This window comes from Leptonychotes weddellii, chromosome 4 (genome assembly GCF_054177405.1).
Source record: "Leptonychotes weddellii isolate Sample4059 chromosome 4, ASM5417740v2, whole genome shotgun sequence".
NCBI lineage: Eukaryota > Metazoa > Chordata > Mammalia > Carnivora > Phocidae > Leptonychotes > Leptonychotes weddellii.
This window is the reverse complement of record NC_138372.1, coordinates 32,761,498-32,789,424: the sequence shown is the minus strand read 5'-3', so window position 1 is coordinate 32,789,424 and position 27,927 is coordinate 32,761,498. Positions and strand designations below refer to the sequence as shown.

The 27,927-nt window shown below is 51.9% G+C and overlaps 4 protein-coding genes across 24 annotated transcripts in view; 2 read left to right on the top strand and 2 right to left on the bottom strand.

Annotated features, from left to right (window-relative positions):
• Positions 1-13,706, top strand: part of TESK2 (testis associated actin remodelling kinase 2) — a 111,870-nt gene extending 98,164 nt beyond the window's left edge. For all 4 annotated transcript variants that reach the window (XM_081818338.1, XM_006729002.3, XM_031022995.2 and 1 more), the window contains 6 exons: positions 9,935-10,017; positions 10,252-10,336; positions 10,577-10,660; positions 10,863-10,949; positions 11,635-11,752; positions 12,032-13,706. In XM_081818338.1, the coding sequence (XP_081674464.1) occupies positions 9,935-10,017; positions 10,252-10,336; positions 10,577-10,660; positions 10,863-10,949; positions 11,635-11,752; positions 12,032-12,756 (1,182 nt within the window). In that variant the 3' untranslated portion in view covers positions 12,757-13,706. The remainder of the gene's footprint in view (positions 1-9,934; positions 10,018-10,251; positions 10,337-10,576; positions 10,661-10,862; positions 10,950-11,634; positions 11,753-12,031) is intronic.
• Positions 13,623-17,183, bottom strand: TOE1 (target of EGR1, exonuclease). Of its 3 annotated transcripts, none has more exons than XM_006729005.3 (8): positions 17,032-17,183; positions 16,136-16,278; positions 16,008-16,048; positions 15,778-15,874; positions 15,493-15,651; positions 14,970-15,229; positions 14,613-14,772; positions 13,623-14,529 (listed from the first exon to the last, which is right to left on the bottom strand). In XM_006729005.3, the coding sequence occupies exons 1-8, from the start codon at positions 17,081-17,083 to the stop codon at positions 13,909-13,911; spliced, it is 1,533 nt and encodes a 510-aa protein (XP_006729068.2). In that variant the 5' UTR covers positions 17,084-17,183; the 3' UTR covers positions 13,623-13,908. The 3 variants fall into 3 exon arrangements, with proteins under 3 accessions (XP_006729068.2, XP_030878870.2, XP_030878874.2); XM_031023010.2 differs by having other exon boundaries at positions 15,493-15,627; XM_031023014.2 differs by having other exon boundaries at positions 16,882-17,102.
• MUTYH (mutY DNA glycosylase) lies at positions 16,968-25,044 on the top strand. Of its 16 annotated transcripts, none has more exons than XM_081818342.1 (18): positions 16,987-17,113; positions 19,998-20,092; positions 20,220-20,298; positions 20,421-20,541; positions 21,099-21,247; positions 21,337-21,376; positions 21,498-21,571; positions 21,708-21,749; positions 21,826-21,897; positions 21,995-22,108; positions 22,194-22,291; positions 22,370-22,514; positions 22,592-22,655; positions 22,783-22,974; positions 23,078-23,214; positions 23,299-23,451; positions 24,084-24,125; positions 24,857-25,044. In XM_081818342.1, exons 3-18 carry the CDS (start codon positions 20,284-20,286, stop codon positions 24,977-24,979), a joined length of 1,581 nt encoding a protein of 526 aa, XP_081674468.1. In that variant the 5' UTR covers positions 16,987-17,113; positions 19,998-20,092; positions 20,220-20,283; the 3' UTR covers positions 24,980-25,044. The 16 variants fall into 16 exon arrangements, with proteins under 16 accessions (XP_081674474.1, XP_081674468.1, XP_081674472.1 ...); XM_006728999.3 differs by lacking the exon at positions 16,987-17,113 and adding an exon at positions 17,216-17,352; XM_081818341.1 differs by lacking the exon at positions 16,987-17,113 and adding an exon at positions 17,216-17,352 and having other exon boundaries at positions 19,998-20,126.
• Positions 24,073-27,628, bottom strand: HPDL (4-hydroxyphenylpyruvate dioxygenase like). The gene has a single exon (XM_006729001.3). It carries the CDS (start codon positions 26,926-26,928, stop codon positions 25,813-25,815), a length of 1,116 nt encoding a protein of 371 aa, XP_006729064.1. The 5' UTR covers positions 26,929-27,628; the 3' UTR covers positions 24,073-25,812.
• Between the last annotated feature and the right edge of the window lie 299 nt (positions 27,629-27,927).

The window sequence follows — 27,927 nt, the reverse complement described above, 5'->3', positions numbered from 1 at the left end:
ACATTTAATCACAGAGAATACAACTTACTGCTCTGTATAGCTAGTCCTTAGAAAGCCAATATTGGCTCACAGCAGGTACCTTTTAGTGTTGAGCCAGGCAACATATATATCTTAAGAATCTTAATCCTTGACTCCGGTCTGAATGAGTGTTGCAGGAGCAGGTGACATGGGAGGGTTAAGAGATTCCTGTCCTATAGGAGTGACAGCAGTCAAGGCAAATTGGGAGTCTGTGTCTTAGAGTTCTCTTTCATGGCCTCCAGGAGGTAGCTCTTAACTGAGAGCAGAAGTTCACTGGTTTTGTCATTTGAGTGCAGGTTTTGAGGGCTATAACGTACTGACCCATTTTCTGTTTGTGTGATTGAGTTTCTGCCCTTCTGCCAGTTCTTCTTTGGCATCAGCTAGTCTCTTGCTGTCCAAATTGCTGTGTGACCAGGTTAGAAAAGAGTTGCTTTTAGAGGAAGTTGGCCATGCTACAAGGCAGGCACTTCAGGGCCAAGTGGCCCAGGACACCACCATGACCAGGCTTATATAAACAGTATTGTTTGATCATTGATGTGGGAACTGTAAGCCATCTAATATGACTTCTGTGTAAGAGATGATTTAAAATCTTCTAGAGAGGTATAGAGGAGTTTTGTACTTGCCCAAGAATAGCTGTCATTTCATTCTCCACCCTCAACACCTACACATGCACACATATAGACATGCATACCAGACTCATGCACCCCTTCTGTCATGAAGGAGAGGTGAGGGAGCTTGTTATAAAACAAAATTTGCAAAGGGGACAGAAGCAAGCTGTACTCTCAGAGCGAATAAGGCCTAGAACAGTAAGTCCTTAGCTACCTCACACGACAATGATTCTTGTGTTCCAAACAGCAGTACTGCCCCTGAGGGACCCTGGCCATTGGTTTATAAACTATTACAGAGAAAATAGCTTTAGGGAGGTGGATGTGGGGCCCCCGGGTGTGGCAGGGCCATTTGTAGTCAGCTGCACTGTTACTGAAGCAGCATTAAGATGGCAAGTGGAGGGGTGCCTGGGTGGCTCAGTCGGTTGGGCATCTGACTCTTGGTCTCGGCTCAGGTCATGTGTCATTAGTCATGAGATCAAGCCCCACATCAGGCTTCCTGCTCAGTGAGGAGTCTGCTTGAAGATTCTTTCCCTCTGCTCCTCCCCCTACTCTCTCTCTCTGAAATAAATAAATAAATCTTAAAAAAAAAAAAAAAGATGACAAGTGGAATCTGATGACTAGCTGAGGCCTAGCTATGAGGAGTCCTTTACCTTTATTGGGACCTGTAAGGGTTGGGACCTGAAAGGTGGTATCTTATCATACCCTTATTAGGCTTTTCTCCTTCCTTAGAATGTTTTAGAAAATCAAGACTAACTTGCACTTGTTCTAGGCAAATGGGTAGGGTCGTATCAAGACACTGCCTTAGGTTGATAGCCTTCTTTCACCTTGAACATGCAGCCAAAATCAAATCTTTGCATCCTATTGAGAGAACATCATTTCTTCCAAGGTGGAGGGAGATCCTGACCAGTTATCTATCAGTCACATAGATATTTCCCTCACACTCACATGAATGTCTCCTCTGCCTGGCACCATGGATGAAGGAATATTAGAAAAGGACAGTTTCTTACTTAGGGGTACTTATAGTCTTGTGGGAAAATAATTAAAGAACAACCGCAGCATTTAATAATTAAGTGTTCAGCTTCAGACTGTAGGTTTTCAGGGAAAAGAAAGATCACTAGGTTAGGGTGGCTAGGCCTTCTGGAGCAAAGCTCCCCCGACGAGTTCCTAAGAGCTGAACCTATTCCCTTCTGTGCTTCCAAAGCGCTTTGTCCCATCGTGCTACTATCCAAGTGTAGCTCTGTCTGGGCTTGTCATTGTTGTATTGTAAAAATGACTAACCTCTTTGGATCTGTTGGATAAGAACACTATCCTTTGGTTTTCCTAATAGGGAGTGTGTATTCCTTTGAGATGAGAAATTAGGAATTTAGGAGAAAGAACTCCCTGTGTCTCTGTGATTTTTTGGGTCTGAACTGTAAGGAGGTATTGAGGATACTTCCAAGTGGTGAGAACAAATGACTTTGCAACCTGAAGACAGGTTGGGAGGTGCACTATAGGGAACCTCAAGTTCAAGAAAAACAAGTAGATTTTATAAGCCAGACCATCCAATTCAAGAGACTGTGTTCATTGCCCTTTAATCATCTCTGAACCTTTGGTAGTTTTGTCTGAATATTTCAGCCTCATTGTAACTGTGTTGCAGGGATTAGGGAGAGGGTTGTATGGCCACGCAGAGCAGCCCCACCCAGGAGACCTGTGTGGTGGTGACAGTGACCATAAGAATGAGAAGTCCCTAAGGGATAAGTAAAGCTAAAGGGACAGAATAGGGCTTTAAGGTCTCCAAATGGTCTCATTGCCAACCTTGAATCTGAGTTTGATTTCTTTAAGGACAATAAAAGGTTTACTTATATTTTAGTAGTGTATACATCATATTATGTGATTGTTCTGTTGTGTTGTATCTCCCACCAGTATACACGTTTCCCAAATGCTCCTCTGCCTCACCTTTTTATTCCTAGCAGCTAGCATAGTGGTGGGGGGGTGGAGGGTTCCTGGCCTTCTTTCAGAGAATGCAGTTAATAGCACAGAGGCCAAACATCCGCTTGAGAACTTGGATTTTGAATCCCAGACCCAGTTTGTCCCACCTCTCCAAATGATCTAAGTGCTCTTGGGACCTTAATGTGCGCAATCTATAAAGCAGATTCTGTCCTTGACCTCACAGGAGCCATCAACCTGGGCCACTCACACCAGAGATGACAGGAGGAACTCACAGTAGTGGAAACATGTCCCGGGTGGGTAAACCAGGGCAGAGAGAAGCAGATGCTTTTTTCCAAGTGATCATGAGCCTATACTAGAGGCAAAAAGGATCCCCTAATTTCCTATCAGAGTGACTCCTGAAAATAGTATTGCCTTTGCAGGGTTCACATATCATGGTTGCTGCAACACTGCTTTCAAGAGTGAAAAGTCTCAGGGCGCCTGGGTGGCTCAGTCGGTTAAGGGTCTGCCTTCGGCTCGGGTCATGACCCCAGGGACCTGGGATCGAGCCCTGCTTGCGGGGAGGGGGTTCCCTGCTCAATGGGGAGCCTGCTTCTCTCTCTCTCCCTTTGCCTCTCCCCCTGCTTGTGCTCTCTCTTTCTTGAATGAATAAAATCTTAAAAAAAAAAAAAGTGAAAAGTCTGTTGGATAGAGCTGTTCAGTCTAATTCTGTAATTACTTCTAAGAAATAGCCTGATACAGATTTGTGCAGTGATGATGCTGATAATTTACTTAGTAAGAAGTGGAATGTAGGGTGGCTTTAAAAATATTCAGTCATGAGCTCCATCAAGAAGTGGCAATCACCACACAGGCTTTTACCAGTAGCTTAGGAGTGACTAGTACAACTAACTACATGTGAGTTTTGGCTTTTAGGAATGGTCAAGAGAGCAGTTTGTTTCTGCTTAATACCATGACTACCGAGGATCAGGCAAGCACCACGATCTTCTTTGGTTACCCCTAGGAGTATGGGTTATGAATTGTACCTCTATTCTTGGTTGTTGGGTTTGGTTTTTGGTTTTTCATTGACTTAAAGAGGCCACTCTGGTGATTCTACCAGAGTGAAAAGCCTATTCAGCTTGGTCTTAGGCTATACCACAAAACTAGGAGCAGAAAATGCCAATTTTCAGAGATCAAAGAGAGCATGAATTAGGAACAAAGTTGAATGCTGGAGAGATAGAGAGTGTCTGTTAGGGCACCCTGTAGTTGTTTTTTTGGGCTTGTTTGTTTGTTTGTTTTTATAATGAAAACTATCAACAGCTTTTGGGAACCATTCATACTGGGCTATAAGAAGACATAGTATTGGAGACATAGAAATTACTGGAACCCAGTCTGTACCATCATCGATGGTCTCTTAGTCTGGTTGGGAGATCGCTATGTGAAGAATATTACATGAGAGCTGTGGTAAAGATATGGGATCCCAGGGTGGGATAGAGAGCAAGGGTTGGGACACGTTACAGCAAACCAGATAATCTTCTAAGAGACTTGGACCATAGCAGCCTCTGGGGCATTTAGGAGGGCATTTCAGTCTCTGATCTCCCTGTGCTGTAAAAAGAACCTCTTAAGCTTTCTTGAGATGTAGAATCAGTACTTTCCTCTCTGATCCTGGGTTTATGGAGTGGATTTGTTGAGGGGTGAGGGGAAAGAGGTAATGGCACATCGAAAGCCATTTTGTTGTTGTAGAGATAGCTTTAGCTTGGAACTAAAATTAACAAATGGACTTGGCATTTCTCCACTCAGGTGGTTTTATTCGGTGCTAATACTGACTATGCAGCTGTTCTAGGAGAGCTCAGGAACTTCTCTCAAGTGTCTCTTCTGGCCCGGTTCTGAAGGATCTGTGTTGGCTTCCAGAAATGCATTCATGGTCACCCCTTTGAGTCCCTTGTCAGCTCAGTCCCCAAAGCGGAGAGTTGAATATATGATTAGTGTATGCCTTTGACACATGTGAAAAGAAGCCCAGGTGTTTCAATTATCTGCCCAAATTTTTGTATAACAAACTTTTGCTAGGCCCTTTCTGTGTGTCTGTGCTAGGTTTGAGATACAGAGATGAATGGGATCATTCCGTCACTGAAGAGGCAAATGTAGAAGTCTCTCTGCTGTAGTGTGATGAATTCTAATAGGGGAGGAATGCAGCAGTAGGGCCTAGGCTCCTTTTTGAACCTGAAAATCAGGAACCTCTCACCTCAGGGAAGTCTGTCTGAGCCTCCCTTATGTCTGCTGCTTACTCTAGGCAAGGATACTTTCTTTTTTTTTTTCAGAGGGAGGCGGGGGAGGGCTGAGGGAGAGGGAGAGAGAATCTTAAGCGGGCTCCACACCCAGCACGGTGCCTGACGTGGGGCTCAACCTCACAACCCTGAGATCATGACTCCGAAATCGGACACATAACCAACTGAGCCACCCAGGTGCCCCAAAGACACTTTTGAATAAAGCATTCTTCGTCCTCTACGTAATGGACCTTGTATTCCACACAGCCTGAAAATTGGTCTGGCTTCTTCAGAACCCCACAGTGGTCTGAGCTTCCTTTTTTTTTTTTTAAAGATTTTATTTATTTATTTCACAGAGAGAGAGACAGCAAGAGCAGGAACACAAGCGGGGGAGTGGGAGAGGGAGAAGCAGGCTTCCCGCTGAGTAGGGAGCCTGACGCGGGGCTTGATCCCAGGACCCTGGGATCATGACACAAGCCGAAGGCAGACACTTAACGACTGAGCCACCCAGGCGCCCCGAGCTTCATATTTTGTACTCTGTAGCCACGTAGTCTATACTGGGGCCATGTCCAAGTTGGGTGAGAAATGCAAGCATTGTACTAGATGCTTTTGGATTGGTCAGCATTTGAGATAGTGGCTGGAGGCCCAAGTGAAGGGGTCTTACGGTATTGCACACAGTGCTGCCTTCTCCATGGGCCCTGGCCCCGGCTCCTCTCTTAAGACTGCATTGCTTCTGCCATGGCCTTGCTGAAGACTACATTGCTTCATTATAAAAGGGGAAAGCTTTTCAGCCTCTTTCTGGGGAGGGTAGAATCGTGTGAAAACGCTTTAGAATTAGGAGTCCTGGGTCTTTACCACTTACGGTTGTAAGCTTTGTTTTTCTCATCTTAAATGTAAAAATCTCAGATCTGCCCACCTGACAATGTTGTTTTGACTGTGTTTGTGAAAAATGTTTTGTAATTCTTAGGGTACCATATAGACAGAAGTGGTCAATCTTTCCCTTACCCAAGGGGCTAGGAAGTATTCTCTGGGCCATCTCCCTCTTAAAACATCACTGCTTTCCTAAAGCTTATAGTCTCTAGCCATAGGAAGGCACTATACAGACTTCCATTATAACATGGTAGATGCAAAGGCTACAGAGAGGACAGTGCATAGGATGCTTTGAATAGAGGGTATTTAACCCAGCCTGAGGGTACAGAGCAGGCTTCTTGGAGGAGATGGTGGCTGAGCTGAATCTTGAAAATTGAATTCTACTTATTTTTTTTATTTTTTATTTTTTAAAGATTTTATTTATTTATTTGACAGAGAGAGAGAGATAGCGAGAACAGGAACACAAGCAGGGGGAGTGGGAGAGGGAGAAGCAGGCTTCCGGCAGAGTAGGGAGCCCGACTCAGGACTCGATTCTAGGACCCTGGGATCATGACCTGAGCCGAAGGCAGATGCTTAACGACTGAGCCACCCAGGTGCCTTGAATTCTACTTATTTAGTTTAATTATTATTAGTGCACATGCTGGGGGTCATATTCTAGACCAGAGCAGACACAGGGAATTGCATAAACGAAGGCATAGTGGCATGAACTGTATGATGTGCAGACTGGGAGGGAGGAGTGGTAGGGAGTAAGAGTTGAAAAGAGAGGACTCTGATCATATATTGTCTAAGTTGGATTTAATCTTCTAGATAGGAAATGAAGAAAACCACTCAGCTTTTTTGAGATATACTTCACATAAAACCAAATTTGCCCTTTCAAAGTATATATTTCAGTGGCTTTTAGTATATTTAGCCATCACCACTGTCTAATTTCGGGACTTTTCATCATTCCAAGATGAAAGCCCCACACTCTATTCCCTTTCCCCTTCAGCCCTGGGCAACCACTAATCCATTTTCACTTTCTATGGATTTGCTTATTCTGGACATTTCATATAAATGGAATCATACAATATGTCATTGATGGCTTTTAAATAGGGGAGTAACACAGATTTACATTTTGCTAAAGTCATGCTGGCAGGAATGAGGAAGGTGGATTATGGAGATCAAGCCTGGACCAAGCCAGAGAGACCAATTAGAAGAGCATTGTAGTTTTCAGGGGAGGAATGAGGAGGACCTGATGCAAGGGTAGTGGAGATGAAGAGGGAGACACCGATTTGAAAAATATTTTTTATTATTATTCAAAAAAATTTTTTTAAAGATTTTATTTATTTATTTGACAGAGAGACAGACGCAGAGAGAGTACAAGCAGGGGGAGCAGCAGAGGGAGAGGGAGAAGCAGGCTCTCTGCCTAGGAGGGAGCCTAATGTGGGGCTCGATCCCAGGACCCTAGGATCATGACCCGAGCTGAAGGTAGATGCTTAACCGACTGAGCCACACAGACGCCCCCGATTTGAAAAATATTTAGAAGCTAAATTAGTTGGAGTTAAGAGTAAAAAATCTAGGGTGAATCCCAGGTTGCTCTCTTAGCAAACTGGGTGGAAAATGGCAGTATCAGTGGACGTAAAAATACAGCTAGAGTTTTAGCTTTTGAGGGGAAAAGGTGACTTCAGGTTTCCATGTATGGAGTTCAATATGAGTAATCCAGGAGATGTCCAGAAATAGAGTGGATATGCAGATCTGAAGCTTGAGGATAAAGGTCAGCTCTGATGATATACAGTTGGGAGTCATCAGCACAAATGGAGCCCGAGAGATATAGGCCCAGGATAGAACCCTGAGAACATCGGATGGGAAGAAGTGCCTGCACTGGGGCCTGCAAAGTAGCCAGAGGTGGAGAAGGAAATCCAGAACTGCGGTGTCACAGAAGCCAGGAGAGAAGGATCAAAAGGGAACAGGAATGGCCTCTAACTAGCCTCTAATAGCTGGTCTGTTCACTCCAGGACCACAGCTGATTATTCTCTGCACACCCTGTATTTTTTGTTTTAAAGATTTTATTTATTTATTTGAGAGAGAGAGAGAGCCGGGGGAGGGGCAAAGGGAGAGGGAGAAGCGGGCTCCCTGCTCATGCGGGGCTCCGTCCCAGGACCGACCTGAGCCTAAGGCAGACGCTGCACCAACTGAGCCACCCAGGTGCCCCTGCACGCCCAGTATTAATTAATATGATTCCTGAATCACATATGAAAGTGTTGAAAGAAGTAATCAGCAACGTCAACAGCAGAAAGATCAAGTATGTAAGAACTAAATTTGTCTATTGAACTTAATGCCATAGAAGTCATTGGTATCCTCTGTGGGAACTCACAGCAGAAACCCATGAGCAATGAGTGGGAGATAAGGAAGTAAAAACAGCAAGTGTCGCCAGCCAAACCTCACTAGCCTAGACCCCAGTAAGGGCAGGCTCTTAAGGGCAGGCTGGGAGTTTCTGGAAAATCCCACAGGGGTTAATCCATCAGGGTTCCTCCACATTTTTCTTATCACCTCAAATACAGACTCCTAAAGTTTGGCTCTTTTGGTTTGCAGTATCCCATCTTTGTCTTTGGCTCCAATGCCCAGCTGTTGACTGTGAGAAGCTGTAAGAGGGGCAGTGGTCACCTCCAGACCAGAAGCAAACTGGGTAGCCTTGTGCCATACTGTGGGGCCCCAATCATCCCTGCCTTAGCCATTTCTCAGCCGTTCAGAGCAGCTACTGTGAAGTCACTTACCCCTACGTGGATGGTTTGCAGTGAGCGGACAGTAGATGGCCATGAACATGAAGCTGGGGCAGAAACCACACAGCTTTGACAAGGGCAGTGTACTGTGGCCATATTCTTTTCCTTATCTGCTGCTCCCAGGCTGAATTTCTGAGGGCTGTTTCTGAGCAAATAGTAAGTAGTACTTTAGCCTGAGCCTTGGAGACAGGAGACTGAGTTGTTGGTGAAAAGGGAGGAGGGGAGAAAAATCCGTGACAGATCTGGGCTGCCACTGCCTCACAAGCCTGTGCCCTATAGCCTGGGCTTTGGCTTTTTAACAGGCAAGCTGGCCTAGGGCCCGTCCTCTCACAGCCATAGTCAGGGGTTGCTGAGCCAGCACGACTTGATGGGAGGGCCAAAGCCAGGACAAGCACAAGGATGGTCCTGCTCGTAAGCCAGGGATGGGGCGTGTCTACCTGGGACCCAGAGCAGGAGAAGGCGAAATCATGGGCTCCTTCCAGCTCAGGCAGAGAAGAGTATGATCACGTCGAGGCCAAAGGAAGGGAGTGATTGTACCTGAGGTGGAGGAAGCAGGAGGTGACTTGGCTTGCCTCTGCAACTGCATGCCAAGCCTGGTTGCTGCTTTGTGTTTATTTACAAGTCATTTGGGTTCATCCTTTCTCTTGTTCGGTGAGCACATCCTGAGCCTCTCTCACGAGTTGAGTGTTATGAAGAGGGAAGGCCTGAACCAGAACCTGCTCTCTGCTAGACTGTAAGAGGAAGTAGCGGAGAGGAGGAGTTAAAGGAGTTGAGAGAGAGGCTGGTGAGAGCTGGAGAGGACAGCGTGGAAAGGGCACTTACCTTAAAACACAAAATCTTTTGAGGTGAAAAGGAGAGTTGGGAGAACATTCCAAATGGAAGGGAACAGTGTAAGCACAAGAAAAGCTTGAAGGGGCTGTTCAGGCTTCAGGAGTCCAGCTTGTCTGTGACAAGTTTGGATAGAGCTGTGTGCATAGGAACAGCAGGGGGAGGGGGTAAGTCAGTTGGTTAGAGGCAGATCATGGACTGAGAGGAAGCTGGTTGTGATCTTGTGGGCAGTGAAAGGTAGTGCAGGCCTGAGCGCTTGTCTTAGGCTTACATTACTTATATTACTCAGGCTCGCCTTTGGGTCTCTGCATTCTGAGGAAAAGAGGATGGGAGGCCAGGGGCCTGATAGTCTGTCTTCTTCCACTAGATTGTAAGCTCCAAGAGGACAAAGATGTCTGTTCATTGAGGTATTTCTGGCACTTAGAACCATGCTCAGTATATAGAAAACAAAGATAAATATTTGTTTGAAGCATATGAATCTTAGGGCAGCCACCCAAGATCCAGGCCTAAGCCATCTCCCATGGCTGACAGAGCCCCCAAGTCTGACCACTGGGGTCAACCTAAGAGTGTGGTTTCACCAAGGAGGAGGGGCCAAGGTGCCCTGTGGCAAGGAGGGGTGGTGGTAACCTTATGGCTGGCTGGTCCCCCTTCTGAGCCACATTTCCTTCTTCTTTGGGAACCCTAGAACTGCCTGATAAAGAGGGATGAGAATGGTTACTCTGCAGTGGTAGCTGACTTTGGCCTGGCTGAGAAGATTCCTGACGTCAGGTGGGTAGCCCTAATAGGTACTGGGGTCACAGAAGGGACTGAAGCAAAGGGAAAACTCCAGCTTCCTCCCTAGAGGCCAGAACTTGGTCACAGCTCAATCCCAGCTCCCTAAATTTGGTCAGTCTTAGTGCCTGTCCTTCAGGGAGAGGAATTCCCAGTGGTCAGATATCCCATTGCACCAGCCAGTGGCAAGCTCATTATCCATATAATCTCTCCTCCACCCCCACCCCACAGCATGGGGAGTGAGAAGCTGGCCGTGGTGGGCTCACCCTTCTGGATGGCACCTGAGGTTCTCCGAGATGAGCCCTATAATGAAAAGGTGAGTCTGGGGACCCTGGGCCTGGTTCTCCTTAGAATCCATTCTTAGCAGAAGGTATCCAGGATCACCTTATATGTTCTGGGTGAGGATCTATATCCTTCTAAGAGCAGAGCTGGTACTCGGCAGCTGCCCAGTAAGTGAACTGAATGTAGGGCTCAGGCCTGGGCTAGTGGACCCGAGGGGCAGAAACCCCACCTCTCACCCCACTGAGAAGGAAACTGAGGTCTCATTACCCACCAGGCGGACGTGTTCTCTTACGGTATCATCCTCTGTGAGATCATCGCCCGCATCCAGGCTGATCCGGACTATCTTCCCCGCACAGAGGTGAGCTGCAGGCATAGGGCACAGTGCCAGTGGGATGGGGCTGGTTTTGAAGCTATGGAGCTGTTGTTCCCAGGGTGGAGTTGCTGGAACTGTCTGTATGGTTACTTCGGGGCAATTCTCAGCCTCTCCTAAGCAGGCCAGGATGGGTGGAGGGATTAATGACCAGTCTACCATGTCCCCTCCCTACCATACCTATCCACAGAACTTCGGGCTAGACTATGACGCTTTCCAGCATATGGTGGGAGACTGTCCCCCAGACTTTCTGCAGCTCACCTTCAACTGCTGTAATGTGAGTGTCTCCCTCCCCTTCCCTCCCCCCAGCTTTGGTCAGGGGCTGGCTGAACCCCTTTCATCTGGGTAGGACTGTAGGAGGAGGAGCCTCCTTTTCACTGATGAATGGCAGTGCCCACAGCCCCTCCTCCGGGCCTGACAGACTGTTGAGAGCCCTGGACCAAGAAAAGGAAAATTGCTCTGTATTATACAGTCCTCAGCCTGCAGGGTAGACTCATCATCTCTTGCCCTGGACATTGATAGAGCTCTGATCAGGTTTCAGTTGGACTTTGGGTCCAGCTGATCTTAAGGCCCATGGGAAGAGCTTTTGTTAGCCTTCATTTTATACAGCTCTGGGGCTGGACCTACCTGTCATGAACAAGGGGTAGCTGGGCTTTGTCCAGATAGCTCCCAGAAACATGTTAGCAAGAACAGAACAAACCAATGTAAGCATACCCTTTTGGATGGTTCTGTGCCCATCGAGAGGATAAGACATACAGAAAGGGTGCTGACATGGATGGGTATGAGACAATAGCATCTTCCCTGACCTTAGCTCTGGGAATCACTCTCATGGTCTGGGGCCTTTAGAAAAGATCTCTTAGCTGCATATCTGAATCTTAGAAGATGCCAGAAACAGACTCAAATGCCATCCTTGGGGTAGAAGATAGGAGGGCAGGGCTAATGGCTGGTGTGGATGACTACAGATGGACCCCAAACTGCGCCCATCCTTCACGGAGATTGGGAAGACCCTGGAGGAAATTCTGAGCCATCTACAGGAAGAAGAGCTGGAGACGGACAGGAAGCTGCAGCCCACAGGCAAGGGTAAGAGATTAGACCAGAGTGTTCCACCTGACCCCAAGGGAGGAAATTAGGATGTGGGGCCTTCCTCTCTAGGGCTGATTGTAGGATCCCATGTCCAGAAGAAGGGCAAAGAGCAAGGGATGATGGAAAAAGTACTGGACTCTAAGAATTATGACTTGGCGCATATAGCCTCCCTTCTGAGTTTGTTTTCTCATTGGTGAAATGCTTTGTGGCACAAGGTGCCACTTCTGTTTGTTATGACTAGTGGGAGTAACCCTGATTTGACTCATTGTTTTTTAGGACTCTTGGAGAAAGGACCTGGGGTGAAACGACTGAGCTTACTGGATGACAAGATCCCTCCCAAGTCCCCACGCCCAAGACGCACTATCTGGTTGTCTCGAAGCCAGTCAGACATCTTCTCCCGTAAGCCCCCACGTACAGTGAATGTCTTGGACCCGTACTACCGGCCCCAACAAGGTGGTGCTGCCTGCACCCCCAAAATCAACCCTTTCAGTGCTCGCCAGGACCTCAAGGGTGGCAAGATCAAGTTCTTTGACCTGCCCAGCAAGTCTGTCATCTCCCTGGTATTTGACTTGGATGCACCAGGGCCCGGAACTCTGCCTGTGGCTGACTGGCAGGAGCCCCTGGTCCCACCTGCTCGCCGGTGGCGTTCTTTGCCTGGTTCACCAGAGTTCTTGCATCGAGAGGCCTGTCCATTTGTGGGCCGAGAAGAATCACTATCTCATGGGCCCCCACCACGCCTCAGTAGTCTCAAGTACAGAGTGAGAGAGATCCCGCCATTCCGAGCATCTGCCCTCCCAGCTGCTCCGGCCCATGAAGCCATGGACTGCTCTGGTCCCCAAGAAGAAAATGGTTTTGGGCCCAGGCCCCAGGGGGCCAGTCCATGCCTTGCAGGTGCCTCTGAGGAAATGGAGGTAGAAGAAGAAAGGCCAAGAGGCTTGGCTCCAGTCCCTTTCTCTGTCTCAGGCATAGGCCTGAAAACCCAGGGAAAACAGGATGGGTGAGAGGGGTTAGTCCCCAGCTCACCTTGGGGGTGGACCTTCCTTTGAATCCACAGGGCCCCCTTGGTGCACAGCCTTGACTCTTCCCTGCGGCCTGTAGAGCAGGCAGGCCAGGCCAAGCCAGGGTCAGTCTGGGGGCTCCAAGTGCCCAATGGCTGTGTATGAGAGGGGAGGCAGCAATGAAAGCCCTTCCTAGTTAGGGCCAACAGCTGATACGAAGCTTCTGAAATCCAGCAAGGAGCTCTGGCTCCCATCCGGCTCCCAGTGCACTTCCCCAGACAGGACCAGAGGACTCCTAGTTCTAGTTTGAGCTGGCAGGCAGCTAATACCCCAGGTTCTTCTCCCACCCCAGGTCTATCTTTCGCCCTTTCCTGGGTCATATAAGCTACTGGATGGAACCTGGAGCTAACCAGGAAGCCATAAAAGGCATGGCTATTTCTCAGACCTTAAGACCGGGGAGCTTCTTGCCAGGATGTCTAAGACACTTGAATAATTGCTGTTTGCACTTACTGCATGGTCAGACCACATCACTACATTTCTATGCAAGGGGATGGTGAGGCAGCGTGGTGGTCATGGCTCTTAGCTAACCTATTCAAAAATCTTTTCCAGTTGATTAATCTATTTTCATATTTATGAAAGAGTCTTAATGTTCTGCCCCATAAAACTTTCAACCTTGTGGTTGGGAGTGGGGCTGGTTTTGTAGGCCTCAGGGCCTGCTCTATGTATTTGTCAACATGTGATACACTCAGTTGGTTAAATGGTTTATACGTGGACTGATTTTCTTCCCTTCCTGCTATGGCTGGAGCTGTGGGAACAGTCTGTCCTTACAGAGCCGCGATAAGAAATAACCAAAGATGAAGCTGGTCAAATATTTTCATAACTTGTTTCTGTTGATTTTTTGGTAATACTTTTTCCCAGACACTTTCAGATTTAAAAATAAAGTCTGTGTTACAGGTGCTGGTCAGCCTCCTTATGTGTACCCTTGTTCCTCAGCCTTTAGGGTAAAGGAGAAGGTCCAGGCCAAGACTGCCCCCACCCCCACCCCCCAATTCTGTAGAAGGTGGGAGTAGGACATTCACAGGCTAGAGGGACCCAGACACCTCTGTTCCATTCTCAGTCCTCTCCCTGGGCCTTGAGTGCTAGGCGGAAGTTGGGTCAGCTGCTGCCCCAAGCCAGCTTCATCTTCTGGTTGTGGGCTTTGGAGGATCGGGAGAACTGGCTCTTGGCCACTGTGAGGGGCACAGCTTTGCCACTCAGGTATACCTTGTTGTGGCATTCAGGTAGCCAGGGCCCAGAGCTACAGAGCTGGGGTCCTTGGCTCACACCCACATAGGCCATCACGTAGCCTGTCATAAAGGCATCAAAACCAGCCCGATGCAGTCCATCCCCAGGCACTGGGTGAGGACCGGCTTGATTCCCTGGCACTTCTGAGGCAGCCATATCAGCTGTTTCTGGCCCTGCTGCTTTAAGCCCCAGCTCCAAGTCATTTTTGTGACCTTGCTCCAAGCCAGGCTGGCTCCTAGTCTCATCCTTAGCCACCTCCTGCTCAACTTCTTCAGCCTGGAGGCCATCCCCGCAGACCTGCTTCACGGGAGGACAATCCTCATTTTCCTCAGAGGTCTGTTTCCCAGGCAGGCCCAACAAAGCCCTCCGCCGTTTGTCCCTACGTCGCCGCCGTCGCCGCTTGTCCTCCACCACAGCCTCATCGGTGTCAATGATAAGATCGATATCATGGGACCGAGGACACTGTGGTCCCAGGGGACACCAACCGTACGCCTAGAGGTAGGAAAGAGGCTTAGAGAGGGGGTTCCAGGCATCAGGAACCTGCCCTCCCCCAAGAAATGGGCAGGTGCTCTCACCGAAAAGTTGTCACAGACGCTGGTGGAATGAGGACGGTGGGTTGCAGGGGGCATGCAGCAGCGGTAGTCAATATGGGCCCTCATGCTAGATGGATAGCTGCAGAACTCCAGGGTCAGGTGCGGGCCGCCCGCTGCCTGCTGCTTCCCATTTTCCCGCTCGCTGAAACAGCGGACGAGGGTGTTGGTCCATAGCTTATATACTCCATGGGAACAGGGTTTTTTGTCAGTTCTGCTTACTGCTGAGTCCTCAGCACTTAACACAGTGCCTGGCACATGGCAGGCACTCAATAAATACCTCAAGTAAATGAAATCAGGCTTATACCAGGCCCCACCCCTAAGCCTTAACCAGTTGCTCACCATTTCCGGAAAGCATATTCTAGGTAGGAGGCCACGAAGCGCACATGAAACTCAGCAGCATATTTGGTGTCATAAATGCCGGCTGGGAACATTTCACATAGGTCAGCAGTGAAGGTTCCCAAACTCTCGGGCAGGTGTGCATAGAAATTCTGGTACAGGAACACCAAGTCTATAAGACCATTGTGTAGTACCAGGGGCCGGCGGGCCCGGATTAGTTCCAGGAACAGGGTCCTCACTGACTGGCTCTGACTCTCATCGCCCTGGGTGGAAAGAAAGGGATCATTGGGAAGGACAGTCCCGTAGTGAGCCTCTCTTGCAGGACACTTACCGCCGGTGCCCCTATCTGGAAAGCTCTCGCTCCCTGCCTTCCCAATGCTAGTCTTCTGTGGATCAGGCTGGTTTCCCCAACCCTATCCCTAGTGATTTCCCATCCTCCCTAAGAAGCAGATCCTCCCCCTGCACCCAGCCTCGGTTAGGAAGAAATGAAGTCACAGAAGGGGCAGTCTCAAGGCTGGAGACCTACCTTGTCATTGCCCTTGTGGTACGGGATACCCTGAGCATACTGCCGGTTGAAGTTGAAGCCATGCTGCACCAAGAACTGCACAGACTTTGGTTCTATCACATACTCTTCCATGCACAGCAGGGTCAGATTGAACACCTGAGCCAGGTAGGAGTGTTCACCCTGAGAGAGAAAGAATCTGCTCCCTCGGGATTTGGGATAGAAACACCTTACACCCGATGTTCTCCAGGATCTCAACCCCCCTCCCCGCAGCCACAGACCAGAGATAGGAAGGAGACCAGTACCTACCTTGTCTAGCTGCTGCTTGAAGCAGGCAAGGCCCAGGGAGAGAACAGAACGGGTCCTGGCCGCATGACACACGGACTTGTAACGTTCCTCGATGCACCTTGGGGTTGGGTTTAGGGGGTGGCTGTGGCTGGGAGTTAGCCCTCAAACCACCCAGGACTGTGACTTCTACTCCAGGGATGAGGTCTGCCCCTCCTGCCAAGGCTGGCACTAAGATCAGGGCTTATACTTACTGGTTCAGCAAACTCTTCCTGTCCCCAAGCCCACTCAGTTCCTGGGAGTGTGTAAAGGGAGTTCTGTGTTAGGTTCCCAGCACCAGCCCTTTCATAACTATCTGCCCTCCCCATCCCCCAGCCCTCACCGTGTCCACAGCTACGAAGCTAGCGGTCTTTATGGCCAGCAGGAGGGACGGCCACATCTCCTTGAAGTTGTCACTCTGCACATCCACCACGGGCACCTGGACTACTAGCTCTTCCTCAGATTTTGTGCTTTTGCTGACACCACCTGAGGGTAAGGAGAGCGATGGATGGTAATGCTGAGGCAGAGGCCCAGGGGAAGAGATTCCAAGGTAGGCCATGGCTGAGGGTGGAATGTTGGGGAGCAGTTTCCATTAAGGCAAGAAATAGCATGTCTCTCCTGCAAGCCTTTGTATCACACGTGCTCTACGCACAGTGCTTGGAGTGAACAGTGCCCTGAATTTGGGAAGAGAAAGCTGGCGTCTTCCAGTGGTTTATGTGAGACTTTGGGAAAATTACTTCTCCCCTCAGCATCAGAAACTTTAGAGGAGGAAGGCTGGACTAGACGATCTGTGAGGTTCCTTCTTCCCACATCCCGCAGGAAATCCTTCTCACTGCGGGAAGATGCGACTCTTTTAATACCCCCAAAGCTCCATAGTACTGTTCCCACGGGGCCCCAGGAGCTAACCAGCACGCCCCAGGGCCTCATAAATAATTCCTCACACCCAAGCTCCCAACACGTTCCACTTCCTTCGGACCCGCGCCACTTAAAAGAACCACCAGCTCTAGACTACACCTCCCGACACGCCCCTATACCCGCCCCGACTGCTCCCAACACGCCGGGCTTCTGCGCCCGAGCCGCGGTGCCCACCGGGATTTGTAGTCTCCTCGTGGCTGGTTCAGAAGGAATGAGCTAGTCCTCTGAACGTTGAGATCAGTTTCTAGAGCCGAGAGCCCGAGGCCTTCCCCCGCTCCGGAGCGCACAGGCTTTTAAGGCGGGAAGCCCTGAGAAGCCACTCACCGTCAGGGGCCGCTGGGGCTGAGGCTGCGCCATCGCCATTGTCGGCGGCCATGACACGGCGGGCCCCTCGCCTGAGTAGTCGGTGTGTTCGCCGGGCTTCCGCTTCTTCTCTCCGCGCGGCTCCGGCGATCGGGGACGGGGCGGGGCCTCGCCCTCCGAGTCGCCGAGTCGCTGACGGGTCGGACTTCCGTTCACACCTCCCGGGTCTAGCGCGGAGGAGGCGGCCGGGCGCGCGCGGGGACCTATTGGCGGGCGCCGTGCGGGTCGGAGCCACGCCCCCTGGAGTGCGTCGGGAGCCGGGCGCGGGAGACCGAGCGAGAGGTAATTCCTTCTCCGCGTCCTGCGGGCGGGAACGTGGGCGGGCGCTTCACGCGGTCTTCATCCACGCGGCCCCGGGGTGGGGGTGGGGGTCCCCAGCGGAGGTGACGCTACCCCGGCCAGCGTGAAGCGCGTCTAGGAGTTACGCACAGACAGGGCAGTGTAGGGGAAAGAAGGATCTTCTGGGTATAGGCACATTCACAGGCAGGATGGAGACCTCACTTCCAGGAAGTGAAAAGGCGGGGAGAGGGACTCGAGAGAGGCTGCCAGAGGGGTTAGAGTCACCGACTGGCGGGGAAGCCTTTACAATAATCCAGGCAGGAGGGGTGGTTGACCTAGAGGGTGATTGCTCTTGACTTCTGATACCGTGAGAGACATGCCCTTACCGGAGGCCAGTTCTTTTTCAGGGACTCCGGTTCCCATCCTCTCGACCCACCAAGGAGTCTCAGCCCCTTCTCCTTGATTATTCACTGTTTCTAGTTCGTCTTCAAGCTTTCTCTGTCCAATGAGTCTTTTCATCATTATTCTGGATCGTTTGGATTTCTCCCATTCTAAAGAAAGAAAACCTCTTACTATCTCTTCTCTCATCCGGTTTTAATTAACTTAACAGTGCTTGTTGTATGCAACTTATCTGGCACTGTGCTCAGCTCTGGGGACTCAACAGTCAACAAAAAAGACTCAGTCCTTGCTCATGGAGTTCTGTAGTCAAGTCGGGGAAGTGGACACTGATCAAAGAAACAAATAAATGTGAAATTACAATTAGTATAAGAGGAAAATGGAGAATTACACAAGAGGGTGAGACTGGGGGAGGGGGGCTGATTTGGACATTTAAGTCAAGACCTGAAAGAATGAATAACTGTTAGGTGAAGCACAGGATAAGAGCTGTACAAACTGTACAGCTGTACAAGAAAAGGATTGGGTGAGATGTCAAGGCCAACAGACAGGCTGGAGCATAGTGAGTGAGGGGATGAGGCAGGTGGGGATCTTTGGAGCCTACAAAATTATATTAAGAGGATTGGGTTCTCAGAGCAATGGATGTGAGAGCCAAATTCCTCCAGTGGCTTACAAGGTACTTAGTGATCCTTATGCTCCCTACCTTCTTTACCTCTTTGACCTCATCTACTACTCATCCTTTCTTGGTGCATTCTAACCACACTGGCTTCCTTATTATTCTGCAGACACACCAGGCACCTTCCTTAGGGCCATTGCACTAGCTCCTTTTTAGGATGCCTTTGGCTAATTCCTTCAGTTGCCTTAAATCATTGGTCAAATATCACTTTAATAAGGCCCACCTTGACCATGTGCTTTAAAATTGCAACATTCCAGGTGGCTCATTTGGTGAAGCGTCTGCCTTCGGCTCACATCATGATCCCAAGGTCCTGGGATCAAGCCCCACAAGGGGCTCTCTATGCAGTGGGGAGCCTACTTCTCCCTCTCCTGCTGCTGCTCCTCCTGCTTGTGCTCTCTCTCTCTCTCTGTCAAATAAATAAATAAATAAATAAAATCTTTAAAAAAAAATAAAATCACAACATTCTACCATCACCACTTCTTATCCCCTTCACCAACTCTACTTTTTCTCTTTATGTTACTGTTTATCACTTAACATTCTATATAATTTAATTATTATTGTTTGCCCCCCCCCACATTAGAATATAAGCTTCATGATGACAGGAACCTTTGGTATTTTTTTTTTTATTTTATTTTATTTTTTTTATTCTTATGTTAATCCCCATACATTACATCATTAGTTCTGAACCTTTGGTATTTTATTTACTGAAGTATTCCATGTACTTGAAACTGCTTGGCACATAGGCACTACATAAATATTTAGTGAATTAGTAGGAAGCCACTGAAGGTTTTAAGTAAGAAAATAACATGATCATGTTTTAAAAGACTGCTTTACTCTTTGGAGAATAGATGGTAGAGTGAATTATGGAGTTAGGGAGTTTGGTCAAAGAGGGTTGGCTATGAAGGGAAGGAGAGTGGGTTGTGTAAAAGGGATTAAGGAGCAGGAACTTGAGCTCAGCCAATTTGGGAGAGACCATTGTTCTATATCACAAGGGGAAGGAGAAGGAGAATGCAGATAAGTGCAGAGTGCAGTAAACTTGTGCATTCACTTTTTTTCTCTGAAGGAGGAAACAAGCTCTTTTGATGCAAATGAGGTGATGAAGTCAGGTTTTAAGGAAAGAGGTTGAACCAGGGGCTCAGCAGGGACTGTGGTGTAGCACAGCACAAGAGTGCAGTCTCTGGAGGCAGGCCTTTTGGGTTTGGGTGGACAAGTTGCTTCATCTCTGCAAGCCTCAACTTCCTCCTAACTAAAATGGAGGTGATACTAGCAGATACCTAATTGAGTTGTCTGGAGACTTGAATTAGAAATTGGTATAACACTTAGTTCAGAGCCTGGCATATAATAAGCCCTCACTAACGTTTTAGTTGTTTGAGAAAAGGGCACCAAGAGAACAGTAGGGAGCAGTGAAGATCAACTAGATATATTTTGCATTACCAATGGGCAGCCAGCTTTGGTTTACCAGATCAAGAAAAGATTAGGAATAAAAATAGCACATCCGCTCCCACCACCACCCCAGCTTGCCATCTGCTCTCAGGCAAATCTTTTCCCATCTCTGATCCTTGGTTTCTCCTTTCTGTAGGATGGAGGTTTGGACTCCATGACGGCTCAAGGCTGTTTCATGTGCTGCATCTCTACCAAATAAACTTCCTACCTGCCCTGTGCTTCTAGATACACGTAATGAATCCCTGTCCACACATACAAAGTCACAGTGAGCATCCAGGATACACAGGTGTATCCAGCCCAGCCCTGGCCTCTTCTTTTGTGGGTCTCCAAAATTATGCTAATGTTGGTCTCTCTGAAGTCACTTGCAGAAGTTCAGCCCCACTGGTCATACCTCAGTGCCACAGCCAGCCAGGGGCAAACCCATGAGCATCTGGAGGGTGAGGAAAGCTAGATTCTCTATAATGAGGGTTGTAGAGAAGGACGTGGCTATCTATATCCGTTGTGGGGCCCCAAGATTCAGCCTCATGGTGACTGACTACTTTGGGCCTTTCTCTTCTAGGCCATCATGAAGAAGCCACGAACAGCTGTGAGGAGTTGTCAGAGGAAGCGGGCACCTTGCCAGGAGGGAAGGGAGAAGTGTGTCCTCAGCGGCCGCCAGGTCAAGCCTTCTACCCCCAATGGTGAGGAGCGCGGTCCTAGTCAAAGATGAAGGTGCTGGATTCAGTGGCCATGAAAGGGAGGGAGATTCGGGCTGGGAAGGGAACGTGGTATGTGTCAGGGCCTTAAGGGACTAATTAAGGGTCTCATTCTGACTTTGCCCCCAACTTTGGGACAATTGCTCTGAGTGGCTGCTTTCTTACCATGAAATGGAGCGATTGTCTGTGCATTTCCTTCCTCCTGTGGCTTTCATGGGATCGAATGAGTCTGTGAGCCTGAAAATGTTTTCTAAATGGGAAAGCGCTGCACACGTATACATTATGCTTGGCTGAAACTGTTGGGTTTTCATTGTGACCCAGAGTCAAAGGAGGTAGCGGTACCACCCTGGCCAAGTTAAGGCCAGAAATCTGGCTCAGGTTACACAGAGCTAGAGAATTCTGGTCTGACTCCAGGTCCAAAGCTTAAACCAGGGGTTGGGGGTGGGGGCGCCCTCAGGGGGAGCAGCCAGGCTGCAGTGCCCCGGGTACCTGGTGCATAGCCTGTGCAGGGACGAAGCCTGAGTTTCCTGCGGCCCCCGCAGGCTTGGCCGGGCGGCAGGAGGAGGTGTTGTTGCAGGCCTCTCTCTCCCCGTACCATCTCTTCAGAGACCCAGCTGACGTCAGAGTCTTTCGGGAGAACCTACTGAGCTGGTACGACCGAGAGAAGCGGGACCTACCCTGGAGAAGGCGGGTAAGCAGGCGAGGGCCAGGGACAGTGGGGTGGGAGGTCGGTGCCCAGCTGTCTCCATACTGACTCCTTACCTGGGATTGCTTTGGCAGGCAGAGGGTGAGGTGGATCTGGACAGGCGGGCATACGCTGGTGAGTGCATGTCTTGGGAGCAGGGCTGCTTTGCCTGGACGCCCACTGGTCTGGGGTCTAGGGGCTGTGTGCTGGGAGCAGGGCAGCTCGGAGTGCCCTCATGCCAACCCCTCTCCCCCAGTGTGGGTCTCAGAGGTCATGCTGCAGCAGACCCAGGTTGCCACGGTGATCAACTATTACACCCGATGGATGCAGGTGACTTCAGGGAAGGAAGGGGAGGGTCATGAGCCAGACCCCAGAGAGAGTTTAGCCTTTGGGGTGGGGTAAAGAAGGCTTCCTCCACCTCCCTTGACCTTGATCTTACTTCTTTTTGATTGCCTTCGAGCTATAGAAGTGGCCAACGCTACAGGACCTGGCCAGTGCTTCCCTGGAGGTAAGAGTCGCCCAGGGGTAGGGGGAAATGGGGACAACTGAGGACTGACCACTGATCTCTCTGATCTCACCCACAGGAGGTGAACCAGCTCTGGGCAGGCCTGGGCTACTACTCTCGAGGTCGGCGGCTGCAGGAGGGAGCCCGGAAGGTAAGGGGGTGACGGGGGGTGACAGGTAAGGGGGTGAGCCCCAGGGCCTCAGGTGTCTCATAACCTAGAGCCTCCCCCCTCCCCCCACCCCAATCAGGTGGTAGAGGAGCTAGGGGGCCACATGCCACGGACAGCAGAGACCCTGCAGCAGCTCCTGCCTGGCGTGGGGCGGTACACAGCTGGAGCCATTGCTTCCATTGCCTTCGGACAGGCGAGCCCTTAGCCCACCCCCGCCCGGTGTGTGCCTGCCCTCCTTCCTCCCGGAGCGGGCTGACTCATGCATTCCTCTGTGCCAGGCAACCGGTGTGGTAGACGGGAATGTAGTGCGGGTGCTGTGCCGAGTCCGAGCCATTGGTGCGGATCCCAGGAGCGCCCTCGTCTCCCAGCTTCTCTGGTAGCGTCTTGGGGTCCTGGGGAGACTGGCAAGGGGGTCTCCAAAGTGTCTTTGGCTCACAGCCACATTCCCTTGTAGGAGCTTAGCCCAGCAGCTGGTGGACCCGGCGCGGCCCGGGGACTGGAACCAAGCGGCCATGGAGCTGGGGGCCACAGTGTGCACCCCGCAGCACCCGCGCTGCAGCCAGTGCCCTGTGCAGAGCCTGTGCTGGGCACAGCAGAGGGTGAGCCGTCTGCGGAAGGGGCAGGCAGGGGTCCTAGACGGTGACCTCTGGCGCCTGACGTCTGCCTCGCGCCTCAGGTGGAGCGGGAACGGCTCTTGGGCTCGCGGGCCCCGCCGGGCAGCCCCGACGTGGAGGAGTGTGGTGAGCGCCAGCCCCAGCCCCGCAGCGCGCCGCCCGGCACTTTATCCTACGCTGAGTAAGACCCTGCAGAGCTGGGCCACGGCCTGCTGCCTGGGCCTGAGCGGCGCTGCGGGATCTCTCTTCCCAGCTCCCCGCGCGGGGCCCTGCAGGCTGTGCGCGCCTCCCACGGAGCCCTGGGACCCGACCCGGGGAGTGACCAACTTCCCCAGAAAGGCCGGCCGCAGGCCCCCCAGGGAGGAGTGCTCTGCCACCTGTGTTCTGGAGCAGCCCGGGGCCCTCGGGGGTCCTCGGGTCCTGCTGGTGCAGAGGCCCAGTTCAGGTACCTAGATCGTCGGAGCGGAGGGCGGTGGCAGGAGCAACGAGGGGGAAGCGGAGAGGTCGGCGGCTCAGGCCTGGCCACACCTGGCTGTCCTCTCTCTCAGGGCTGCTGGCAGGACTGTGGCAGTTCCCAGCTGTGACCGCAGAGCCCTCGGGGCCACGGGAGCGCGAGGCCCTGCTGCGGGAGCTGCAGAGCTGGGCTGGGCCCCTCCCAGCGCCCCGCCTCCGGCACCTCGGGCAGGTGCGTGAGCCGCGGGCGGGGCAGGGGTGTGGCTTTTGTGGGCACATCCCTGGGCCTGTTTCAGCCCCTTGGCCCTCCCTCCAGGTGGTCCACACTTTCTCTCACATCAAGCTGACCTATCAAGTATACGGTCTGGCCCTGGAAGGGCAGACCCCGGTGACCGTCGCGCCGCCTGGCGCTCGCTGGCTGACCCGCGAGGAGTTTCACACTGCAGCTGTCTCCACCGCTATGAAAAAGGCACTGCCTGTGTTGTCTTCGTTGTACTTTTTGGGGGTTCCTGTATGTTCTACGTGAACCTATTACCAGGAGAAAACAAAAGCGTATTTTTTTTTTTTAAAGATTTTATTTATTCATTTGACAGAGACACAGCGAGAGAGGGAACACAAGCAGGGGGAGTGGGAGAGGGAGAAGCAGGCTTCCCGAGGAGCAGGGAGCCCGATGCGGGGCTCGATCCCAGGACCCTGGCATCATGACCTGAGCCAAAGGCAGACACTTGACGACTGAGCCACCCAGGCGCCCCCACAACAAAAGCGTATTTTATTTTTATTTTATTTTATTTTATTTTTTTTAAAGATTTTATTTATTTATTTGAGAGAGAGAGAATGAGAGAGAGAGAACACATGAGAGGGGATAGGGTCAGAGGACGAAGCAGACTCCCTGCCGAGCAGAGAGCCCGATGCGGGACTCGATCCAGGGACTCCAGGATCATGACCTGAGCTGAAGGCAGTCGCTTAAGCACTGAGCCACCCAGGCGCCCCAAAAGCGTATTTTAAACAGACGTGTGGGGGCATGAAGTTGAGAGACCACAGGGGTTTGGCTCTTTGGGGGAAGGTGCCAGCCCTGCGCTCTCCCCCTCTCTCCTTGGCCAGGTGTTCCGTGTGTACGAGGGCCAACAGCCAGGGACCCGCAAGGTGAGTCTCTTGGCCCTCCCCCAGCCATCTTTCCTCAGGCCCAAATCCCCGGGGTTTTCAGTGAGTTAAATGACACATGCTTGGGTGAACATTATCCACTCCACACTTGGCCGTGGGGAGAGGAATAATAGTTCTTCCCTGGACACCTTATAGCTTGGAGGCCAGGGTGGTGAGGGAATAAGAACAAATGGTGGAGACAGTAGGGCCCCAGGTGTGCAAAATGCTTGTACTCGGTTTTGTGGCTTATGAGGTGGAGAGCTTTCAGTTCTGTCTGGGAGGCAAGGATCAGGAAGGGCCACTTAGAAGCAGCAGCTGGTAATCTGTGTGGAAGAACCGAACCATTACCTCCAGGTTTGGGAGGGGAGTCCGCAGTAGGAATGTTCTTCCCTGGGCCCAAGAGTCCTGTGGGCAATGCTGGCATAATGCGGCCAACTTCATAATGCAGCGTGCGAGGAGCTAGGCGCGTTTGATCAGCAGGGCCCGCGCAGGCCAGTCAGGGCCATGAACACCAGGCCGCTAAAGCATTTTGGGTGGAGAGAGGAGCCTGATTTGTATCTTAGGAAGACTACCTTGGGCTGCCATGTTGACCGAAGACGTAGATACTGGAGACGGGTTGGAAGCTTTACAACATTCAGACTAGAACCTGAGCTGTATTAGTGGAGTGGAGAGGGGGCTGGAAGGAGAGGACTCTGCTGCCCCCTTAGTGCCTCCTTTCTTTGGCTTCTGCACAGGGTCCCAAAAGATGCCCGGTGTCCACTCCATCCAGCCGGAAAAAGCCCAGCCCGGGCCAGCAACTCCTGGATAGTTTCTTTCGGCCTCCGGATGCATCCAGCCTCAACAGTACTGCCCAGTGACACCTCTGGAAGCCCCCACTTCCTGAGAATCCAGTTTTTTAATAAAGTGCTTATTTTTATAGTCATTTTGGAGACTTTCCACCCCCTCCCTCGCCCACTCGTTCTTCCTCTCGGAGGGACCCAGAAAGTGGTAAAGTCCTGTTTGGTGCTGACTTCCACTGCCTGAGCTCCCAGCCAGCCCCGGGCAAATGGCGGTGGGTGTTCTCTCCAGAGTGATCTGTCCTCCCACAACCCCGAGGAGAGAGGGAGAAAGCAGCTGCAGAGGGTCCCTGCCTGTGGCTGACACCCAACACCCTTGGTCCAGATCTCTGGTCGGTTCTGACTATAGAGCAGTGGTATTGTCCTAGAGCAGGTGGCTGGGCTCAGCCCTGACCCAACCCCTCCCCACCTGCAGTGGCTGCTCCCTAGGGAGAGGGGAAATGGGAGGATTTGTTCTGTCTTAGAATTCCTACCTCAAATACTAAATTTATTTCTCTATTGTTTCATATGTAGTGAAATCATACAGCAAATCAAGGGGTTAATAATAAAATTGGATAGGGTGGAGAGAAATGGGATCAGAGAAGGTCACAAAGATGGTTCAAAAGTATTGGGAAGTTCTATTTCCTAATTATGTAATTCCTTTATTATTCTTTGTATCTTGCATATATATTAGTTACAGAAGACATAAGAACAGTTCATAGTTCAAAACAAAATCCCACCTCTTTGGGTCCCAGTGAGAGCTTCAAGTTCTGGTAGGCACCGAAGAGATGGTGCCCCTGGGGACAAAGCACCCCAAGCCTCTGCAGGTGTTTCTCAGTTCCAGCTGGCCCGGTGCTCCCCAGCCCCAGCCTTCCTCAAGCTTCCCGGTCCCTGGCGGCTTGCTCCTGCACCGACTGCCATAGGGCCCGGATGTTGCCCCAGCCAAAGCCTGTGGCCCCCTGCCTCTGAATCAGCTCCAGGAAGAAGGTGTCCTCTGGAAAGAGAGACTTGGTGAAGACCTGAAGCAGAAACTTGCCTTCATCACCGTCCAGCAGGATCCCCTGTCGGGCCAGCAGGCTAGGCTGATGCCCAGCAGCTAGGATCTGCCTCTCCTTGCCCGGCTGCTGGTAGTATGCCTCAGGAGGAGCCAGGAGCCGGCCCCCAGCCACTGCTACCCCCTCACTGGCTTCTACGATGTTCGGCGTGTAGAGCCCCACGTGCTGCAGTCCTGGTCCCCTGTGCCGGGCCAGGAACTGCTCCACCTGGTCCTGTCCACTAGAAGCCCCTGGCAGGGTCTCAGCCAGCACGAGGGTGGGGACAGCACTGCCTGGGGGGGTCTGCAGGGCGGTGAGCTTCAGTCCCCCTCGCCCAGATCCTGCTGTCACCTCGAGGCCTATCTCCGGATCCTCACCTGGACTCAGTGGCAGGTGGCGAAAGTCTAGACAGTCGTGGAACCAGCGCATCAGTGTGGGGGAGCTGCCAGGGGTGCAGGCCAGGGTCAGGTGGTCCACGTGGCTGACCCAGCCCGGGCTGGCTGCAGAGGCCACAGGCTGGAATCCCGGGAGGAAAGGCCCTCGGAAGCCGGCACGCTCCAGGAGTGTCAGGCTGAGGTTGCCGGCGGGCGAGCTGACCACAGCGTAGGTGGCTGTGCCGTGCGTATCCTTCACGCTAACCGGGGGCACCGGCACGCTGCAGCCCCGCGCAACCAACGCCCGGGCGGCGGCGCCCGCGTCCGCCACGTCGAAGCACAGGTTCGTGGCGCTGGGCACAGCATGACGTGGGTCCAGGCCGTACAGCGGCTCCCGCGGCCCTGCGCCCTCGTTCACCAAAAAGACCGCGTCGCCGCTGCGCAGGGCCAACTGCCGCCAGCCTTCTGCTTCCCGCACCGCCAAGGGCTGGAATCCGAAGACACGCTGCAGATCCTGGGTGAGGGGCTGCCCCGCGGGCACGTGGAAGGCAATGTGGCACAGACGACGGGCGTGCACGGCCATGGCGGTCCGGATGGGGACCCTGGCTTGTCCTTCCCCTAGCGCCGCTCACCTGTCTTTTCAGGACTCCCGGACTCTCCGTCCCCGGTTTGTCGTCGGAAGCCTGTGGAGTCCGTTGCCCACAGAGCGCGTTCCTCGCTCTTTTCCGAGAAGAAGTCACGGACCGACCCCTGTGGGGCTCGCGGTTCTCCCGGCCACACCCTCTCCAGCCCGGAGGTGCGTGGCGAGGCCCCTCCCCCACCCCGGTCTGCGCTGCGGGTGGTGAAAACCACGTGGAGCCGGAGCTAGGGTGGAGCCGGAGAGAAGGGGCGGCGCCAGTGACTGCGGCTCACACTCTCCCCCTCCCACCCAGCCGCTGTCGCCAAGGGAACGGCGGGGACGCAGGACTGCCCTTTCCCAGAGCCTCTGGATGGGCCATGCCTCCCCCGCCACACACCCACCGCCCACGGAGATCACAGTAGCGGCCTTCACTCGGTGCCAGGCTTTCTCTCGTCCCCTAAACTGAGCTGGGGGAGGAGCCAGGATTCCTAACCCCCTACCCCCGGCCCCGCCCCAAGCACGGAATTTCTTACCAATGTCATGTTCTAGCTTAAAAATTCTAGAGAATTTTGCCTAAGCCCGGGGGCTGGCGGACGTGCACTCCTCTCCTCCAAAACCCAGAGCCCAACCCCTATTCCGCCTCTCCTCGCCCGGCCCGAAATGGCGTTCCTCTCCCGGAACTCGCGCCTCTCAGGCCCCTCCCCTCCCCTCCCCTCCCCTCCCCTCCCAGGTGGGTGATTATCAGCGGCTGCTTTTTTGTTTTTTTTTAAACATGACCTCTAGGTGTCACCCTTGGCCTCAGCTTAACCCGCCCCTCCCGTGCTCCTTCCCTCTCCCCTTCTCGTGGAGGCGGCTCTGGACGCTCCCGCCTTTCTCGCCCTGCGCCTGCCCGGCCTCCACCTGATTCCGTTTCTCTCCTAGTCCGTGGAGGGCTTGACATTTTACAAAGGGTGGCCTGGAAGA

Coding starts and splice junctions, on each gene's coding strand:
- TOE1 (XM_006729005.3), bottom strand. CDS start 17,083: ATGGCCGCCGACAATGGCGATGGCGCAGCCTCAGCCCCAGCGGCCCCT. Junction 15,652..15,777: donor TCAAGCAGCAGCTAGACAAG/GTAGGTACTGGT, acceptor TTTCTCTCTCAG/GGTGAACACTCCTACCTGGC. Junction 15,230..15,492: donor ACCACAAGGGCAATGACAAG/GTAGGTCTCCAG, acceptor CTTTCCACCCAG/GGCGATGAGAGTCAGAGCCA.
- MUTYH (XM_081818342.1), top strand. Junction 22,109..22,193: donor CTTCCATTGCCTTCGGACAG/GCGAGCCCTTAG, acceptor CCTCTGTGCCAG/GCAACCGGTGTGGTAGACGG. Junction 23,452..24,083: donor TCTCCACCGCTATGAAAAAG/GCACTGCCTGTG, acceptor CTCCTTGGCCAG/GTGTTCCGTGTGTACGAGGG.
- HPDL (XM_006729001.3), bottom strand. CDS start 26,928: ATGGCCGTGCACGCCCGTCGTCTGTGCCACATTGCCTTCCACGTGCCC.